General features: G+C 41.6%; 2 protein-coding genes across 11 annotated transcripts in view; both read right to left on the bottom strand.

The window, feature by feature from the left end:
- kcnq4 (potassium voltage-gated channel subfamily Q member 4) overlaps positions 1–3,204 on the bottom strand; it is a 44,556-nt gene extending 41,352 nt beyond the window's left edge. For 2 of the 3 annotated variants that reach the window (XM_008331642.3, XM_008331639.3), the window contains exons 1-2: positions 3,097–3,204; positions 2,945–2,999 (exon numbers count right to left, since the gene is read on the bottom strand). The gene's annotated coding sequence lies outside the window, so the exon portion shown is untranslated. The remainder of the gene's footprint in view (positions 1–2,944; positions 3,000–3,096) is intronic. The other variant, XM_008331643.3, reaches the window with a different exon arrangement.
- Positions 3,205–3,682: 478 nt separating this feature from the next.
- nfyc (nuclear transcription factor Y, gamma) lies at positions 3,683–20,855 on the bottom strand. 8 transcript variants are annotated; one of them, XM_017041368.2, is made up of 11 exons: positions 20,741–20,855; positions 11,656–11,765; positions 11,493–11,561; positions 10,625–10,738; positions 9,218–9,313; positions 7,895–8,071; positions 6,368–6,436; positions 5,780–5,932; positions 5,448–5,531; positions 5,308–5,361; positions 3,683–4,914 (listed from the first exon to the last, which is right to left on the bottom strand). In XM_017041368.2, exons 2-11 carry the CDS (start codon positions 11,752–11,754, stop codon positions 4,795–4,797), a joined length of 1,035 nt encoding a protein of 344 aa, XP_016896857.1. In that variant the 5' UTR covers positions 11,755–11,765; positions 20,741–20,855; the 3' UTR covers positions 3,683–4,794. The 8 variants fall into 8 exon arrangements, with proteins under 8 accessions (XP_016896857.1, XP_016896855.1, XP_024921056.1 ...); XM_017041366.2 differs by having other exon boundaries at positions 11,493–11,564; XM_025065288.1 differs by lacking the exon at positions 20,741–20,855 and adding an exon at positions 17,852–18,783.
- Between the last annotated feature and the right edge of the window lie 155 nt (positions 20,856–21,010).

A 21,010-nucleotide genomic window follows, 5' to 3' on the forward strand; every position in this document is an offset into this window, starting at 1 on the left:
CAACCAAATTCCCCCCCAACCAGGCCCCCCCCCCCCCCCCCCCCCTTCTGTCTCTGTAGCAGCCCCTGCTCCAGTCTTACTTTCATCCGGTCTTACTTTCATCCGGTCAACAACATTCAGAGGCAGACACAGTGTATCCAACGTGGCCTTGGGGCAAAATGCCGCTGTGTGACAACGCACAACAGCTGAGCAGGGTCAGAGACTGTAAAACATAAACACGGGTCGCATGGATTCGTCACACAAATGTACATCCAGAGAGGGAAATAAAGGGCCTTCTTACTCACATAAACAGATTTTGTGGCACTCATCAACAACTTTTGCATGCGGGTGGAATTACACTGGGGTTGACCCAGAGTGGACGACAGGGGGGCCCAGTGTTAGGAGACGGCTGTTGTGCTTTCTTCAAGCCCACCTCTCATCCCTGCTGATTTTCCACAGCAGTCCTCGGTCCAAGCATTCACTCACGCCCCACAGAGCCCACTGAGCTGCGGGAGTGGACAGCCACTCAGGGGGAACTTTAAAAATACTCACGTCAGCAATCACGCACTACATATAGTACAGTGCAAACTCACTCTGTACGACCCCCACCAACCTTGTGTTTCCTCTGTTCACTCAGACGGTTACTCCTTAATGGGTTTCTCAAACCACACTCACAGATGCCTTTATTTCCTCCCAATGACAAAAACGGACAAAAAAAGGACAAAACCCAGAGACAAAAACAAACCTCGCAGGATAAGGTTGCCCTCAAACGGCTGGTTGTAACTGACAGACTATAAATAAGTCATCCTCCAAATGCACTAGTTAATAACTGTGACTGATGACAGTCCTTGTGACTTATCAGGTTAAGACAACAAGAAACAAGCATCACAAAAAATATCTATACAGATATGAACATATGACATTTAACATGCTGTTTAATTAAACAAAAAAATTGATAGAAAAAACCCATAAGAATCCTTTAGCATGCCAAGAATTGGAGGCCCATCCTACGGTACACGGCCCTGATCTGGGTCACTTCAATCGATCGTCTGTGAAACAAAGTACTGAGGCCTAAACACCACTCTTTTTCATTAGTTTCTCTAATGAATTGTGGTCAGCATACTTTTCACATTTCGCATCACACAGGACAAGGACAGATCGCTTGTTGATGTAGCGTTTCCTGAAGGTCATCAACATGTTGTTCCGTCAGTCTGGTTTTATTCTTTGCAAGAATAAAATTTAGACATTGTTTCAAATAGTCCCGGGTTTAGAGCAAACCCCGACCGCACGAGACCCTCTAACTATCATGAATACTCCATAAAAATGTCAACTGATGAGGAGCAGCCCTGCGGCAGACACCAACATGACACTTTGACTTTCGGCAGTGTGAATAAAGAACTGTCAAGCACAACGTGCCGCAGCTCAGAGAGAAGGAGGCAGGAAATTACAGTCATTTGGTCGAAGGCCTCACTCAGTGGCTCATTCATGAGCAGTGTGAAGGGCCTTTGTAGCACTTCTCCTTAGGTGACGGAGCAGAGTTTCCGTGGAACATGCTGCCTGTTGCTGACAAGTGTGGAGAGGGCGTGGAGAGGAGACTGTACAGCAGACACTACCTCACTTTTGTAACGTAAAAACAACCCAGAACCACGCAAGCCATAAAAACCCTGAACACGCACTCCATCTTTAGACTGGCCTGCTAATGAAAGACATCTGTTTGAGAGCACTAACAAAATGATGCCTATGTAAAATATATATATATATATATATATATATTTTTATGATACTATATTTAAAGTAGGCAATATACTGTTAATAGGTAGCGACAGGTAGAAATAAACATGTGTACATACCTATAAACATATATGCACATATAGATACATTCATAAATATATAGATTTATTTATATGTATAAATATGTACACAGAAACATTTACGCATATGTTGCATTATATTCACTCTGTCAAACCATTCACTGTTATGGCGTTGATATTGGATTCAACACAATACAAAAACAGGAACTATTTTTTTGGGTAATTTAGTGAGATTTAGTGCTCAAGGGCCAATCACATGCCTCGGGTCGTTGGTAAATCAGTCAGGCTTTGTTCATGTGGCTAAAGTTGCCTTGATCTGACCAAGAAAATCTCACCACACAATCCTTTTCCTGCTTGAATTAAGCCGAAACACTTTCATAATCACTGTCGCTTTTATTACAAGGAGCCCACCATGACTTTGCAGCCTCTAATGCATTTCTTTGCTGATTAAATGGATTAAGAACGGGGCCCTTTGGCTGCTGACGCTCACCCAGAGGTGAGTGCAGCAACTGGTCTCTGCAACTACACCTGTGGGGGGATTCTTTTTTTTCCCACAGCTGCGATGGAACAATCTTCAAAGGGGTGCTTGAGAAATGTGAACTCTGACTTTGGAACATTATGAACACCATGCATCTCTGTCTGCCCAATTTTCTCTGCTGCCATAATGGCTTCTCTTCCTTTCAAGATTTAAGTCGGATAAAGAGAGCAGTCTGATCTGTGGGAGCCGGGCACTTTCAGGCCTAACAACTCGTGACTCTATTGTTAACTGCTTGCCCTTTGTGGCACATGAAGCTTTTCCAGCACTTGAGGAGAACAGCAGAAATAAGATTAGTGGCTCATAGAGTCTGCTTTGGGTGCAGCGAAGGTGGGTATTGATTGTACATTTTTGCCAGACAATTGTGGTACTGTGCACTTTGGACACGTCTATACACATTAAACAATGCCCTTTGTGAACAATTGGGCACCTGTGTTTTGTAATAAATCAGGTGCCCTCGTACAGTGCGACAGTGGCATTCACTCCTTCAGAGTAGTGCTGCTCTCCAGTGGTTGTTTGGGCAAACTGCACCAAAAAACTTTGCTTAAGGCACGAAAGGGAAAAACTGGAAAAGTCGTTCTTAATTCTCGAAACTTAAGACAAAAACAAAATGGCTTACCTTGACACATTCCAAACACAGCGTCAGACCGGATCGTAAAGGTGTCGTGTAAGACCTGTGTTGAACAAAATGGCATATATCGTTATTCTCCCTCTGGCCGAACATTTATTTGATGTATGAAAATATTTTAAAGTTAGTTTAATTTTACAAACTTTGGTAAAACTTAGAACTGGAGGTTTTTGTTGACTTTTTGCCTTGTTTGAAAAAAAACGGCCGTAGCAACGGCTCCGAGTATTAGCCTTGAGGAGGCGCAGCTAATTAACTGTGTATATGTGAGAGGGGGCGGGGGGCGGGGCGTTCATGAAAATAGTGTTACTGGAACTTTCTAACCCTATAAAAAGCCACTGTTTTTATCCCAACCTTTTTTAATCTTATTTTTACTTCTACTAATGACACCTAACTTTAAATTTGTTAAAAACAGCTTAGTTTATCTATTGCACCGTTAGAAAATTATAATTTATTGGTTACTGTTGACAGTTTCGAGCGTCACTGAAGGCAGCGTCCTTTGACCTTGTCCTCCATTTTAAACATTGGTCTTTTCTTCATCTTCACATTGGTTACCTGAGACCCACATGCACAAGGTAGATGCCAGGCCCATTCAGTGATATTAGAAATTAAAAAAAAAAAAAAAGACCACCATAAAGTCAAACATAAAGTGTTTGCTCATCACCACTGAGCGCAGACTGTAAGACAGAGAATAAAACCAATGAACTAAAATGACAAAGAAACAAGAAATTCAGAAGACTTTAAAACCCAAGTCTAGGACAAGTGTTTTTTTTTTATTTTTCTTCCACAAATGAAATTTGTTTACAAAAGGAACATCGAAAAAAATAATTAAAAAACTGTACCTATCTATTGCATGTTATGCTGGCAGTTGGAACTAATGTACATGCAAAAACAATAAGAACACTGACAACAATCATTACTGTACAGAAAAAAAACACAGGGGAAGATATTAGGTCATACATCATATTCAAAACCAAATAAAAAAAAGTGTATAAAAAGTGTTTGTTGTTTTTCCTCCATATGAAGTCAAGTGTTTATTAATGAGACTTAAACCCGGGCACAAGACGACAATATCACTCAGGCAGCTCAGAAAGTTTGAGAATATTAGGGTGGAAAAAAGAAGAAAAATCTTCTCTGCATTAGAGAAATATGTGTTCAGAAAATGAAAAAAGGTGACTTAACACAAACACACCATCAGATTCACATTGTATATGAACAAGTTGAAGCCCTTACAAGAAGGAAAGACATGATTCATTGTTGTGTAGGACAAAAAACAGAAGACATGAAATTATCAATAACCTTAGACGTTCTCACCAAGTGACTGTAGGAGGTGGGTATATGTTGAGGTATATGACTTTCATTTCTTTCAGCATTTACATGACAAACTATCAAGAAGATACAAATCATGACCAGGAGCAAAGGGAGAAGATGAAAAACACCACGACGTCGCTTCATTTGCCCTGACCAGATAACGTACACAGACCACCCTTTTATTTCCAATTACCACAGCTCGCGCTGTTTTGTTGTTTTTGTTTTAAAACAGTTCTGTCTGATCAGGTTGAACATGGCATTAAATGCATCTTTTTTTTTCTCCAGTTCAGGTAGAAGAAGAAGAAAGAATGTGAAGATTTATGCTAAGCATGTGATTGTGAATGAGTTATTCTGAACCTTTGGTTTCACATTGAGTGTACCAAATTTGGTATACTTTTTTTTTTAAATACAAAAAAGAAGAGCCATCTACGAGATCATTTCTTGAAATCAAAGAAATCAGGACGTCCTTGTGGTGGCGTCACACGGGCTGGTGTTTGGGTTGTTCGTGTGACGTGAGAGTTCCAGGCTGGGGCTCAGTCAGTGCTGACCTGTGTGGCCGTTGCATCAGCTGTCTGGTTGGTGGACTGAATGAACATGGGTTGTGTCAGCTCCTGTCCTGCTGGCATTGTTACCTGCTGAATCTGATACAACTGCTGTGGAACAGAAGGACGGACACAACGGATGAGACAGATATAGACTGCAAAAATGACTTCAGTATAAATCTGTCTTTTGTGTGTGTGGGGTTGAAAGCCAGTGATGTCTTCATTGTCCTTTAAGTTTAGGTTTTACAGCATCACCTAAACCACAGCTAAATCCATCACTGCTGTTGTTGATAGTGATGAGCTCAATTTAAATATTTCATATATATAATGTTTTCAATGTAGATAGATCATTTTAGCCAAGTCCTTTCAACAGCAGCTGTCATGCCAAAAAAACTGGGGCACCACTGTACTACAGTTCTCAGGATTCTGTCATGTGATGAAGATTAAAATATCACTGTAATGTGACTACTTGAAGAGCCAGGGAATATTTAATGCAGTTGTTACCTGTCCATCGGTGAACTGGTTAAACTGTCCTTGTTGTACCTCTGCCTGTGTTATCTGAAATCACAGTCAATATGTTATGTTAATGTTGTTATTAAAATTGAATATATATATATATATATATTTACAGTCGTCACACTTACCTGCTGGGTGTTAGCAAGAGTCTGAATCTGCCCTTGGACCACCTGTGCTCCAGATACGGGCTGGGCGAGACGGATGTATTGAAGCTGACCAACACAAGAGGGAGACAAAGTGCGATTGAGGAAATCGACATTTTTAAAGCATGGTTCATTGATATTTTCTGCCTTAGACAAAATCATTTTAAGAAAAAAAGGATAGTAATAGTATGGATAGTTTTGGACGTTGTATATAGTTTGTCATACTGTACTTCATCAGTTTTTACTTACACAATAATACACTTATGTGTATCAGTCATTGCCATCAATATGTCTTTAATTTTAGTGCCTATTCTTACCGGAATTTGCTGGATCTCTCCAGTATTGGTGATGATCTGCTGCATGACCTGCATGGTTTGGCCCTGGGCTTGAGCTGCCGTTGCCTGACCCTGAGCTGCCTGGACGATCTGTACCTGTTGGCCTTCACCCACCTGCATGGCCACGGGGGCGCTCTGACAGACAGACATGTACAGAGGAAGAAAGATGTGGAAGGAAAAATAAGTTTTTATGTAGCACCAGATTGTGAGACGATTGTGGTTGGAGAACAACTCAAAGCAAAGAAACAGGAAATCACAAAATTCCCAGGGACATGAAGCTCAATTTTTCTGAAGTATTAAATGTTCAATAAAAGTCTGCAGCCGTGTTTATAACACATGCACACATATGGTGATACTGCAGGTTTGAAGGACCTTTATTTCCTATTCTGTCTGTCACTCTATCCAGGTGAGGCCACCTGATCTCATGTTGTCGCCGCACATGCAAACCTCAGTCACCTGAGCAGGACAGAGCCAGTGGTCAGCTGTCACTTCAGCACTGAGAAAACCACTGCTGGTCTCTGTGTGTGTAGGTAAGTGAACATACAAATGCTTGTGTGCATGCGTGTTTACCGTGATGGGTGTGCCCTGTGATTGCACCTGCACTTGCTGTAGCTGCTGCATGGTGGCACCTTGCAGCATCTGATGGCCCACAGAATAGAATGAGAAAATGAAAGAAAGACACACAATGAGACGGGCAGCAGGAGTAACTACTTAACAAATAAAAAGGAAAAGCACGTGGGCAGTGTGTATGTAGCAAAAGCCTGAAATGCAACTGCTGCAGACGGTGACTTAAGCAGCTAATGACATAAAACTAATGTTAGAGATACACAAAGGCGGAAGCTGGGATGAAATGAAACAGAAATATTAAAGCAGTTTTCTTATTGCAGTAAATAAAATTAGCAGCAAAAATTCACATGAACTGTGCTTTTACAAAATGTGTATGAAAAAGGTTGTGACCTCAAGGAAAATTACTGGTGCAACAGTGACCACTAGTGACATTTAAAAGGTAGCACACAACGATTGTAATATTTGTTAATACATTATTCTTCATTATCATAACATTACAATTATTCCATGTACTTATTACATGTCAATCCAGAATGACTTTATTTTAAACTATAATGCATGGGAAACAGTCGATGTTTTATACACATAAATGTGGATAATATGGATAAGGATTTTTTTAATCAATTTAAGTGGTACCCTGACTTGTTCTGTAACTTTTTTTAACAGCTATAATTAGTATATTTAAGGAAAGTATTGTATCGCAACATCACTGGCTACTCCAGGAACAACAGCAACAGCAGCAGCAGCAGGACTGGTGATTCAGGCCAGGGTCTACATGACTGTATGACAGCTCAGCTACAGCCAGTCTGCTGAAGCAGCATCAACCACTACAGCAGCCCAGCAACACAGCTATAGTACAGATGGAGTGGTTGCTGAATTCACTCAGTAGTGCAGACGAGACACGGCACAGCATGTACAGTATGTCTGTTTTATAGTGTGCAGAAGGCAGCTGCAGGCCTATTATTATTATTATAGCTTCACATCAGCTTCATATTCAAACACACATCTGATACTAAAAGCATATATGTTCATGTGATTTCTGTGTGTACACACTTTCTGGGAGTCATTGCGGCTAAAAGTATTTTCCCCCTATTTTTGATTTGTTGATCATTACTATTATTTTCTGTATATGAAATATGGCCATGCTTACTTCCCAAATTCACCATCATTCCATAAACTACACATCTACATACAGTAGAACTACATATACAGGTACCAACAGAATAAGAAAAAGAGACACAACTCCAATCATTTTTATGAAAATACGGACGTGGGCTCATACATATATATAAACATATGATGGTAAGAGCTCTTGGCCAAATATGTTTGGATCAACTGTTCCCTCTACAAGGGTGGACTTTGTACCAAATTCAATAAAAAGAGGCTTACTGAGCCCAGTCAGAAGCCTTTGACAGTGCTGTTTCATTTTGCAGCTTGTTTTGTACCACGGTGCGTGTCCTTTGTACTCCAAAATGCTTTTGTGATAAACCCCGTGGAGACCTCTCACAACAAGGTCTTAGTAGTAAGTACCTGTCCCTGCTGAGGCTGCGCTATGATGATCTGTCCCGGCTGGATGGTCGTGGCCGTCTGCGCACCGGGCTGCTGGCCTTGTTGAGCTCCCTGCACCTGCACGGTTCCGGGCTGCTGGGCCAAAGTGAAGTAGTACTGCACCGGCTCGGCCGGAGCTACTGTCTGACGCATCTCCTCCTGAGGACGAAGGTGAGAAATGAAAACAAATGCATGCAGACGCACACACATGAGCGGACGGACGGCTATCGCTCTGTTACATCTCCATGAATTATTTTTGCCCATGTAACAGTAGAGAAGAGCTGCTCTGATAAATAACTGATGGACTGCAGCTGGAGAGAAGTAATGTAATCTGGATGTAAGCTCCATTACAGGTATCATACGGGTCAATACCATACACTGCAGGTCTGAACACACACTGGTGTGTTTTCACTGCTGATGAGTCAGGAGTGAATGTTTTCAATAAGCTCTAAAGATGAACTAGCAACAACGCAAATACCACGAATGCACTGATAAAAGTTATAGTGGAATTTTTTTATTCATGTGCAGATTTGTTCTGTGTGATTACAGTGATTAGAACCTGAACTGCTCCATCTTGACGTTTCTCCATCACCAGAAGCGTAAACACCCCTCTCCCAGCTCCATGACAACACAGCTGAGAGTGTAGGATGTTTACATGTCTGGAGATGGTCAACTTGACAACTTAAACAAAAACAAATCATTTCTTCCATTACGTAATGCGTCTACATCCTGTGTGAACAGAACTTCATCAGACAGTGCTGTTTTTCTTCAAATATGTAATTACTTATAAAGTAACCCTTCACTGTCCCCAGACAGTGTCGTCTTTCACTAATGCGTCTCCACTCTGGTGACAACATGAGCTAATGAAGGAGGGATTCTTCAACGGCTGATACTGTAATCCCTTTTGTTTTATTACTGACACTCCGATGTATAAATGAAAATGAGCCTTAAAGTCAAGACGCAGTATCTGTAGAAACGGCTAACTGATACAACTCGTAGCCACGCTGACCTCAGTGCTGGCTGTCAGAGGCAACAGGAGGCTGCAAACATCCGACTGAAAGCCCTCAATGTCTGAACTCCAGCTTCCAGTCAAGGATGTTTACAGCCCCTCCAGGTCGCCAGCAGTGCCTCAGAGCAACACAAGCTTCACCATGGGTCACATTCAAGATCAAACTTACAGTAAAAGTCAAAGTCTTTTAAGTACCTTTAAGACTTTTGCTCTATGAAAAGAAGACTGTCTCACGAAAAACAAAAAAAAAGAAAAGGTTTTTTTATATTAATCTAGAAGTTTTCTTCATGCCCTACCTGACGTTTTGGAGGCTTCAGGTCGTCCCGGGGCACGATGTCGATCAGGAAGTCGAACTGGTCAAACTTTGTTATTGCCATGGCGATGTCATTCCTCTGCAAATGGAAAGGTCATGCGTTGAGGTCAGGGTTTAATTACACTATCTCAATATATAAAATACACCTCAGTGCCTACAGGGGAAACTTTAAACTTGATAATAAAGTCACTGTAGCGCTGGGACAGATATTTGCTAGAAAAACTAAAGTGGAATCTTTTCATTTGAATTTTGATTATTCAAAATTCAAATCACATTAAATAAATATATCTCTTTAACCGTTTACTAAAACCCTCTGGCAGATTTAAAATTTAAACTACAGACAGGGTCAACAACCTACTTTTTAACCTATGTTAATGGATTAATAAATCCAACTTGCTGCTATATACAACATGCTAAGAATGCTATAGACTTTCCTATATCTATAGCAGTGTGTTGTCTCTGTGGAATTTTCCACAGGATATTGGCTGTCAGGACCCCCATTGTGGCCCTCCCTGCACTACAGTCTATTTATAGAGGCTTGATTAATATCTGGTAACACCAGGTCACATCTACACTTGTTCTATTGATGAGCGTTGCTATAGTGACCGCAAGTTGCGTGTCCTCTTCACAATAGGATTCGGTGCTGTCTGCATATATGTGTGTGTGAGTGAACATGTGGAAAAGGATCGGCAAAATCACACATTCATTAGGTGAGGCGTCACAAGTTCCCAGCACTCCATCTGTTGTATAAATGTAATAAACATGAAATCATCGGTTTTAACTCCACAGACTAACAATAGACATATTCACACGTCATGAAAAAACCTGGAATGACAACAAGTTTAAAAAAAATGTACACAGCCAAAAAGTCATTTAAATCTGTTGCCCAGAGTCTACACACACACACACACACCAGGTATGTGCCTGGATAAAGTGGACTTAAGGGCTTTCATGTACTGTTCTATACATTTTTTTTTCTCTCAACATCCAGGTGAGACAAACTCTGATTTCCCACTCTGATCCACCTGCGTTATCAATGCAATTCTTCCCATTCCTATTGCATCATTCCAGAGTCCATTTTATGCAACTATGGGACAACAGAGCAGCCAAAATGGCACAGCGGAAAAAGTGGGTCACCAGCAGATGCCAGGCTGTGTTTTTTTAACGTGTGTTGAATCATAAAGGCTAAACTGAGGGATAGGTCTTTGGGGTGGAGGGTGAAGCAGGAAGGGATATTTTCTCATAAGCATAAAAACACAAGAAAAAAAGGCTGCGGACCATTACGCAAAACAAATAAACAAGAAAGGACAAAAGAGACAAACAGATGTCTACATCTCACAGGTCAGTGGGTGTTAACTGCTTTAGAGTGAGATTTGATCAAGTAACTGACCTGCAGTGTGCGTCTCTTGTTGTCCTCGGTGTGGATCCAGGCTCGGAGTGTGAGCTCTGTGATGAAGATCTGAGCTGCCTTGGCAAACAGGACTGGAGCCTCTGCACTGATCATCTACATACAGGAGATGGAGTTACACTTGATTAAATATACCCGCAGGCTATTTAACATAAACATTGCACATCGTTGTAAAAGATGCTAAAAACAAATCAACTGGTCGGAAGAAAACCACAACGTGCCAAGACAATGTGCCGTAGCAGACTGAATAATTTTGTCAATTGTTTTTCCAGGCAAGGCAGCGTAAACATGTATCGTCTGCTTAAGACTGAGTGACACTGAACCAGGAACAGGTCATTTCCTCATTTTATAAATGTAATGAATTCATCAACATTCACATGCTGTTGACTGTTGTGTATCAGAGAGGACACAAGAGCTTCGTCTCCTGATACATGAGTGAGCTCATCATCTCATTAACACTTTAAGCTGTTGCTAAACTAAGTGGATCTTTCTCTTGACATGGCAGCACATAAAGGTCACAAAGTCCTTGCTGTTCTCTAAAGAGCAGGGTACTCAAACTCCAGGCCTGGACTGAGAACCACCTACATCCAGCCTGTGACTAGATGTCAATAATAATTTAAATTTTGCCCTTAAGGTATTTATTTCTATTATAGTCTGTATTTATTGCCCCACCCGGTGGAAGGAGGGAGAGCTACGTGTATTCTCTTTTTATACCTTTGTTATCAAGCTAAATCAAATCCTAAAAATCACAATTTAGCGCTGTTTCCTGTAATTCACCTATTTCAATCAAGACATGTTCAATGTTAACAAACATAAATTCTAATTAATAAGGTAATCTTTTAGGCCTTACTTTGACATCCTCATCCAGCTTCATGATTTTCTTGATTCGAGCAAGCGGCAGCTCCTGCACACGAAAGTCCTTCTTCAAAAAAGCAAATACAAATTAAAGCTGGAACTGAGAGAAAGATTATTATAATGCCATATAAAAACAAACTAAATTTAAGTGAAAATACCGGAGTGAGGTTCCTGATCTCCTCCATGACGCGCGGCCAGAAAGACTGCAGGGTTTGCTGAGCATCGCTGCCCCCGGCACCGAAAGCATCTGCTGACATTTTCTACTCTGCTGCAGAGTGAAACAAAAAAAGGGAGAAAGCATAAATTATATTATATGGGATACAAAAAAATTAAAATGTATTTTTACGAACTCATGCATAATGGCTTAACACAAAAAATTAACTAAAATTTGTTATTTATTAAATGTGGCATTCATTTAGTCTCAGATTTATCGACCAATTGCGATCCAAGAGCACAGGACAGGACAGAGACCGAGGAAGGACACGGCCTGTGGTGTCACCTCTGATATGCCCACAGCTCTTCCCGTGTCGGGAACACTTATCTTATCCTGGACTATAAATGTGATTGAGTGAAATCTAAAATAGAAGCACCGCTGGTTTTTGTTCTTGTCCTTGTAGAAAGTCAACAAACTCAACTCTGATACTATACTGACTGTGTCATGTGCAGGTTGACTGGGGCCAATTATTATTCTGTGTTTACTTATTATTATGCATTTAGGAATTATATAAAAAGTCATTAAGCAAAGTGAAACCCTTTAAACACATGTTAAAATGAGAGCCTGGTTCTGCTCGCACTCTGTCAGCTTGAAAGAGGATCTAATACGTTACTATGGCATGCCAGGAATCTGCTAGAGGAATATTGGCCTGCCTGTCTGGGCACGCCAAGCTTGGTGTGTCTGGATTGCACTTTTTCACTCTCACCCTTTTCTCCTTACCTCAGTGGATTTAACAACGGGGAGAGGATAATGAAGGGGGAGACACGGGTGTGTAGCACTGGTTGAGTGATGGTGTGTGTTTGTGTGTGTGTGTGTTGCTGACAGGGAGGTAGGGCAGTGTCCAGTTTAGCATTTATCCAGTGATAAGACAAAGTGCCAAAAGCTTTAACAAGAGGGGGCACAGACATGTCCGCCAGACTGCTTTGCAAATTATCTATGTGGGTCAAACCACAAAGAAAGAGGGAAACTGAGAGACGGAAAGAGACATGACGGGACCAAGAAAAAAAAGAGTAAGAAGAATGGGAGTCTCTTTACGGTCTCTTTGAGGAGAATGGGAGTCTCTTTACGGTCTCTTTCTTTTCTTACTCAGCGTTGCTCAGACTGACAGAGCTACACCACACAAAGACAGCCTTTCAAACCCACCAGCTCCAGGTTCGTGTGGTAAAAGACTGTTTTGACTTTTAGCCTCACATAAATGACTGATACAAAAACACACAGAGTCCCAACCTGATTGATTTTGGAGAGTGAAGCTCTGTTGGCCTTTGTGACAGTACAGGAGGAGGAACACTGCTGCACCCCGCTCTGTCATTCACTTTTCCACAGAATAATCTAAATCAATGTGACAGAGTGGCAGTGGGGGTGGCTTTATATAAAATCAATCAAGCCGCTTGTAGCTATGACATGCCAAGCTAGACTGACCTTGACAATGTCTCCCTCTCTCTGCCTGACAGTTCAACGTCCGGTTTTGTTTCAAGGTTAATTTTTATTATGCAGGCTCTAGAACAATCCCAACATTCCATGGGGCTAAAAAATGACTCAGTGAAATGTGAGTTCACTCAATTTCTGCAAAACGGAAGACCTAAAAAAACTATTTCACATTTTAAATAGTCCCTCTGCATTTTTACAGAGCCATAATTATGCAAATCAACTGAAAAAACAAGACAGAGATGAGGATTACACTGAGCTAACATTTGTCTTTGGTCCAGAAACAGCAGAAAACAACACTTGTTAGCGGCAGTAGAGCTGAAGCTACAGTAAATTCCACTGCCTCGTCTCATTCTTCTCTAATGTCCATGCCTGTCTTTCATTTAAAAAGACTAACAGCTAGTTGTTATTAAATCAAACACGCCCTCAACCCCTTCCTCTATGACCTTGTGATCTTCAATGTAAAAACATCGCCACACACTTACCACAGCTAAAGTTTAAGAGAGTGGGGAGTTAGCAGAAACATCTGGTAAAAATGCAGGTTACTGTATTACTGCTATATTTCCAATGGTCTGGGATTTATCAAGCATAAGAAATACCAAGATTGGCTGTCCACAATGACAGATTTACTGTCAAACTCAGAAAAGCTAATTGCTCATATTATACAAGTTGTAAACCGCCTAGCTGCTGATAGAAGAGAATGACCAAATGGTTTACATTATGTAATTTAATACATTAAATTCATAATCAACTTGAAGGTTAAAACCACTTCTTATGACCTGTTGATGATGACTGTTTTAAACGGACTACACCTTTAACGTTCTTCAATATTACACTGCATCATTTTTTTATGAACAGGATGAGCTGATGTGAGCTGGTGTTATTCTAAACTGCTATATTAGGACACACAGTGTTGTTCTGCACTGTCCATCTCTCCTTTTCACTGCAGTCCTGTTGTCCTTCATTAGGTCATCACAACAGAGACGCCGGTGTTGGGTTTCCTTCTAGCAAAGCTCTGTGTATACGTTTTCCTCGTGGCAAATTACTTTTCCTCTTTCACCGGCTATATATCGCACCCCTGATCACTTCTCCTGTCTTCTCTCTATCCATCCCTCTGTGTCACTCGTGGGTGTGCTTTTTCGCTTCCTCCTTCTACCTTACTTTCCACCTGCCCACCCCCTCTCTTCCAACTTTTCCAGGAAAGTCAATGTGGCTCTGCCTGCAGCAGCTGAATCAGCGTTAATGTTGTTCTCCCGGCCCGTCCTGTATCTCCTCTTACTCTCTTCCCTTCCTCCCTCCCTCACCTTTCGCTTACTGGCAAGTCACACCGAGTGGCCACCTACACCACCGACTTGCTGACATCACACAGTTTTACATGAGCCTTCAATTTCTGTTGAAACGGACCCGATCAGACAATAGAACGTGCAGAAAAATGTGCTAAAGACTAGAAAATAACATTATAGCATCACCATATACCTTTTCACTTTGCATTTAGGCCTGGTGATTCAAAAGTCAAAGCTGGCCAAGGCTAAAGGAAGGTAAAAGGGTGAACTTTCCACTGAAGTGTCTGTATCACATTGTCAATGTGTTGAAGAGGAAGGTCTCAGCTTTCCTGGCACAAATTCTGAAGAAGTGCACCAAGGTGGATGGGTGAACATTATCTACTAAATCTGGGTATCAATGATGAGTAGAAGCAACGACTTTGTTTCATGCAAAAACGCAGTTTAAAACATCCACATTGGATGAAACCAGATGTGTTGGTCAGTGCTGCAGGATCATTATATCATTCTGCAGGAAGGTCAGTATCAGTGTGGGTTTGAAAAGACCACCTCAGCAGAAAAGACTCACTGTGAACATGCAAACATATATTTAGGAAAGTGTGCTAAATTAAATATAATTAAACTACTACCAGACTTTTCAGCACCATTGTATCAACAGAAGTAAATTCATAAAGCTGTCACTAGAATGTGTTCACCTCGATGAACTCGGTCACAGCAGTTACAGCGTGCAGGGTAAATGATTTACTCAGGCAAAACAAAAAAACAAGTTCTAGACTGGGAATTATAGATTAACTTGTGTGAAGAAAAATATCACATTTTCATAGATGTTTCTTTCAATCATTCAGAATTCGAGGAGAATGGACAGATGTGCTATAGGTGACCTGAGCTTAGCTCACTGGACTGAACCAGCAGAGCGGCCATGGCTCCAAACTTTGCCCTTGGTTCTGTTTCAGGCAAACTCCAGGAACTGCTAGTCACTGATCTCTCAAGGTCATTCAACAGAGGAGAGACCAACCGAAAAGGGAGGAGGGAGAAAGAGAGTGAGATGAAAAAGAGAAGGGGCAGAAGGAGGGACAATAGAAAAGGACAGGTTTTACAACTTTCACTGCAGCACTTGAGTGATCTGGTGTTTTGTTGGTTTTTTTGCCATGTCCCTAAAGCACAAAGATGCTGAGAGAAAACGTCACACGCTTACTACATTCTTTATCCCAGTTTGAGTTTCTCTTCTCATCTACTCATACATTTCCTTCCCATTGCTGACAGAGAGACTGCAGGGAGCCAGTCTCACATTCCTGTGACCTTCATCTAATGCTAGGCCCAGTCCCCAGCCTCAAAGTAGGCAGGGCTTATGCTACCTGCGTATCACATACTGGAACACATCTGACTCTCCATGGCTTTCTACACACGCAGCCCAGAGTGAAACCGTGCACATACAAACAAACAGGGTCATGGGAGCATAAGTGCAAGTGGATGTGTTCACCAGATTGATAAGAAGGAAGTCCTAGTAATAAGTCAGTGGTTTGCCTATTTTGTTTACTTTGTTCTTCCACTGTGTGACCATGGTACAGCATTGGGCACAAATGACATTCAAATCTCATGCAGACAGCAGACAGCCCTGGGATTTGGCAGCAAGGGCTTCAACTTAAGGTTTATTTTTAGTGTCCCTCACTCAGACTCTCACACTATCTCTCTCCCCCTTTCTCCCTCTCGCTTTCTCTCTCTATTTTACTTTGTGTTGTCAAAGGCACCAATGGAAACTTTCAATTAGGAATCAGATAGGAGAGAAAAGGAGGAGCCACAGCCCCTCTAAAGATCTTGTCAGAAAAGATCAGATCAAATCAAATTTCAATTATTTTCCTGAAGCTAACAGGCTGGCGATGTCCTATCTCGGAGGTTTGCACTACTGGGAAGGACACCTGATGGACCCTGGGGTAACTGCCACCACTGGAAACCCCTGACTCCAACAACACAGGATCAAAATCCTCTTAGGACTCTTTCATATTCTGTCAGGACTAAATATGTAAATAACTATGTTACATGACACATGGGTTTATGTTATCAGTATATTTCATTAAATAACATTAATTGTACAATATAAGTGCAATGATAATCATTTGCACTTTATCATCAGAAAGTATGAAAGTTATTTTCCATGTGATAGTCCAGTGTCAAAACAAGAGGCAACTAGTGGAACAAACTACATTCTTCATTACATCCTGCTGACGGCATCAACATCAAGTGAAGGACATGCACTTGTAGTGCACTCTCATAAAAACAAAAAGCACACCTTCACCCTTTCAAGGAGAGTACTTCAGAAAAGGAAAGGGGAGGGGAGCTGTAAAGGACAGACCCTGTCTCATCCCCACCAAACGCAATGGAGACAGATGTCAAAACGTAAAAGTGCAAAAGATTAAAAAAAACCTCGAACAACTTCCCCGTGTGTTTTCACAGAGCAGACTTACCCCTGTGCCCTTCATGTTGAATGGTCTACCCTGTGTGGCCAGAGTAGAACACAGGGTGACAGACAGCCTTCTCCAGGTCTCCTTGAAAGTAGCAGCAGCAGCAGGAAGAGGCACAGAGGTGGACAGAAACTCTCTCAAGCTTCTCTACTTCCTACAGTCCACTGATCATATCACTGGACCAAAAACAAAAGCTCTCTGGACACACTGGACAACAGTAAGAGGTTCTCAACCCCAAATACAGGGAAGAGAACCCCCTCTCTGCCCCTCCCCCTTCTTTCCTTTCACACACTGCCCTTCGGCAGCCCCCAGTGTCCTCTTCCTCCTCCACCTCCTCCTGCACAAACATCTAGCCCTGGCTCTTCTGTTTCTCTTCAGAGAAAGTCCCTCAACTCACTGACCTCTGTCTTTTTCACTCTTGTAACCCCTGTTCCTCTTTCTAACCAGTGACCTGTGCATTTAGCTTTGAGTTGACCCCTGGCCCAGTGCAATGAAGTGGGTGGGGGAGAACAGAAAGACAGCACAGCAGCAGGTAACAGCTCAACAGCAGGCAAACAGTGGAGCGACAACTCCCGACTCACAGACTAAAATCTCTAGCCTCCTTCCCCTTTAACATTCAAGAGTAATCAATCTAGCATGCTACATGATACTCAAGCCCCACCTCCCACTGTGAGCCCACCTCTCTCCCACACTTGCACCCAATAAAAGACAAGGTCTTCCTACACCATTGGGTAACACTCACATGCTCACACCAATCAACTACGACATGTCCCCCGCTCCTCCCATTTCCTTCACCCAACCCACTTTTACCGACAGCCAACTTCCTGCTCTAAGTTACCTTGAGCTGCAGGATAGGGGTCAGGGAAAAGAAAAGAGGAAGAGAGAGCAGAAGTGAGAATAGGTGAGAAAAAAAGAACAAATAAAGTTGTGGAGAATTCTCTCAGGTTTGAGTGAATGTGTGCTCCCAGTGGCTTGCCTCAGCATGGTTTGTCCTCTAGCGGTTCCTGCCTCTCCTGCTGCTGAACAGATGAGAAAAGCTCCACTGGCTGCTCTCTGACAACTGCTCTCTGCTTATTTACAATGTCAAACTAAATGTCTCTCTCTTCCCCGCCTCCTCTCTGTCTTCACAGGCTGACGACACAGTGATGCAGGCAGCCACTACGGCTGCCACTGGCTAGAGCAAGTGTCAGGGTGGATGCCGCATGTTGCATCCACATGATTTAAAGTACAACGGCATCCTAGGCAGACTCTATTTCTCAAGTGTTTGCACCGACACACATGCACATTCACACACACATGCACCTTTTGTCCTTGCTTTCACATTCATCTTTGCTCACTGCCACAGGTACACATGAAAGAACACATTTAGCCACAACCCACCTTTTACTAATGAGATTTATGTGCAAAAATAGAGTATTGTGATTTTGAACCAAAAGATTTGTTATCTGGTGAGCTGTGAGGAAACAAGCAAATAAGAGGGAAAAGCCAATGCTCTCCATTCTTGTCCTATTTACAGATAAACAAGACTTGGGAGATATGGGTGAACTTCTATAAACAAAAGAGATGTTGTCTTAACTCTAAAACCTACATTCACAGCAACTTTCACAATTGAAAGATCATCAAAAAAAATGTCAGCAATGTCAAACAATGTCGTTCTCATATGGGGCTGTCTGGAAAGGTTAAACATTATTTGACTTTGAAATCCAAACTCAGGACACCACAAAATGTGAAGTTTGACAAAACACCTGACTCCTTCAGTGATTTCTCACTTAAACCCTGCATCTAAAGAGCAGACTATAGTTTGGAAAAAATATATATATATATATTTTGGTGAATTATTTTTCTAACTAAATACATGTGAAAAGAATAGTGATGCAAATAGGTTAACGCTCAATGCTTCATATTGTAATTTTTATCTTAAGTGATAAGCATGACAAGCTTCCGCAAAAGAAAAAATGAGCAAACCTGCACCATCAATGGAAAACATAGAGGGGGAGGGGAACCGGAAGGATGCAGAAGGACAGAGAGGAGAGTTGTTACAGGATGGGAGGGGAGGAACAAGTGGAGTAAGGACAGGGATAGAGACTCAGGAGAAACAAAGCTAAATGTTCTCTTTTCTATTTTAGTGAGGAGCACTGGGACTGGAGCTGGTACTACAGCCATCTAGTTAATGATTAGATGGGAGCAGCACAAAGATTAATCTCTTCAGGATGGTGACGCCACAGCAGTTTTCTCTGTACGTGTTTCTAGCCACCCAAAATGCCTCAGTATAAACACCTGGCAAGGTCACCATACAAATGAGACCTTCCCATGACCCTTGCTACCCGTAGCTGGGAGATGTTTGCTCTTACTAACATTTGTTTAGAAGAAAAACAGACAGAACCTGACTTTCTTGAACACACAACACTCTATGTACCACCTTGTCAGTCAATGACCCTGAAACAACTGAAAATATATGCATAGGTTAAATATACCTATACAATATATACAGAGGTTAAACAGGATGGATGGTTTATATAGCATGTCTATATTCTGGTGCAGTTCTTATAAGTAGTGTGCAAAGCCCCTGAATGCATTACTTATGTTGTGGACATTGTTTTGACAAGTTATAAAGTAAAAAAATTAAAAAGTGATATCGAATAATATAGCAATACAATCATGGACACTGCCTCTGTATTCATAACAACTTGTTTGGGGGGGAGAAAAGCTTTTAAAGTCTAACACTGTGAGAATTTCTATTTTCATAATAATTTACGTAACAACTGTCTACTGAAACCATTATTCTGTGTATATATATCTTTATAAATGTATGAATGTATGTATAGCTTAAGTGCAGCTCGATGTTGTGACTGTTCTGTTGCCTCTCTTCTGTTATCTTTAATTATTTATTAACACAGAATATGCAGATTAAATTTAAGAAAACACTGTCAATATCGATGACCGGACTCAAACAAAGTTGTGGTCCACATCTACATGCACAACTGAAATAATTTTTGACTGAAACAGTAATTAAGAGTGACTAAAATGCAATGAACATGGTGTTGCATATTAATAAGATCGCTACATTATACATTGCAAGGAACCAAGGACAATAGAGCGGCGGAGTGTAGACAACAGATACGGCGCAACTTGCAAGACTACTACATAAAGGGAAAACAACGTATTAACTGCTGTGAACATAACGGGTGCCATGTAACGACAGACTGAAATAATCTATATGCTTCTCTCCCTTACGGTAGCAGTTGAATATACACACATTTAGTTACGCAAACATGACGTGTTTTCGAGTCACTTCAAGCTAACGCACATCAGTTTATGTTAGCGTTAAGAGACGCATTCTGCCGACTGCTGTTTAGCTCCGTTGACCAACCGCGGTCTATGTAATTTAAGTTGCCACTGGACAACGAGTCCTGTCATCAAATGAAACTTTGCAAAGCTTTGCAACGCTAGGAAGAACCAGTCTAACCAATAAAGACAACGTTTGGATCTGTCCTTCAGACCAATCAAACCTCGCACTAGATTCCACCAATCAAGGTTTTTAGGGCTAAGTTCCTTTTCGCAACTGAAGCCATTCGGGGCCCCGGTAGAAGTAGCCAATCCGTCTGGCATACACTATGACGAGAGCCAACATGGCGGATACGGAGCATCAGTTTTCTGACCACCCGTGATCCCTTCAGCGGGCCACCAATAAGCGCCTCAGAGAGCGGGGAGGGAAATGGCGCCTGTGTTCATCTTCCAAAACAATCGTCTATTGGTCAAGAACAGCAAATGAAAAACATTAACTAATTACCTCTTATTAAACACAACGTCGATTCATTTTAAGGTCAGGTTTTACCCGCAGCACAAATTTAAATCGGGTACTCACTTTGTTTTACGGTTCGAAGAGAAGTCCTCACTCGGCGTATTATTTATTTTTTTTAGTTTGCAAGGGAAACAAGATGGCGTCTCTCACTGGAACCGGAAGTTTTACCCAGTTGCGCGATGACGTAGCACGTTTCTCTAGCGCGTAACACTGGTACCGGTAGTGGTTTACCACGTTACATCAATAGGTTGATTATTTTGTTTTTATTGAATGAAACTGAACACCTGCAGTGTGCGATAGTTTTACATGTAAATTTATTTACGTTATTATGGA

Source organism: Cynoglossus semilaevis, chromosome 18 (genome assembly GCF_000523025.1).
Source record: "Cynoglossus semilaevis isolate Cse_v1.0 chromosome 18, Cse_v1.0, whole genome shotgun sequence".
Classification (NCBI taxonomy): Eukaryota; Metazoa; Chordata; class Actinopteri; order Pleuronectiformes; family Cynoglossidae; genus Cynoglossus; species Cynoglossus semilaevis.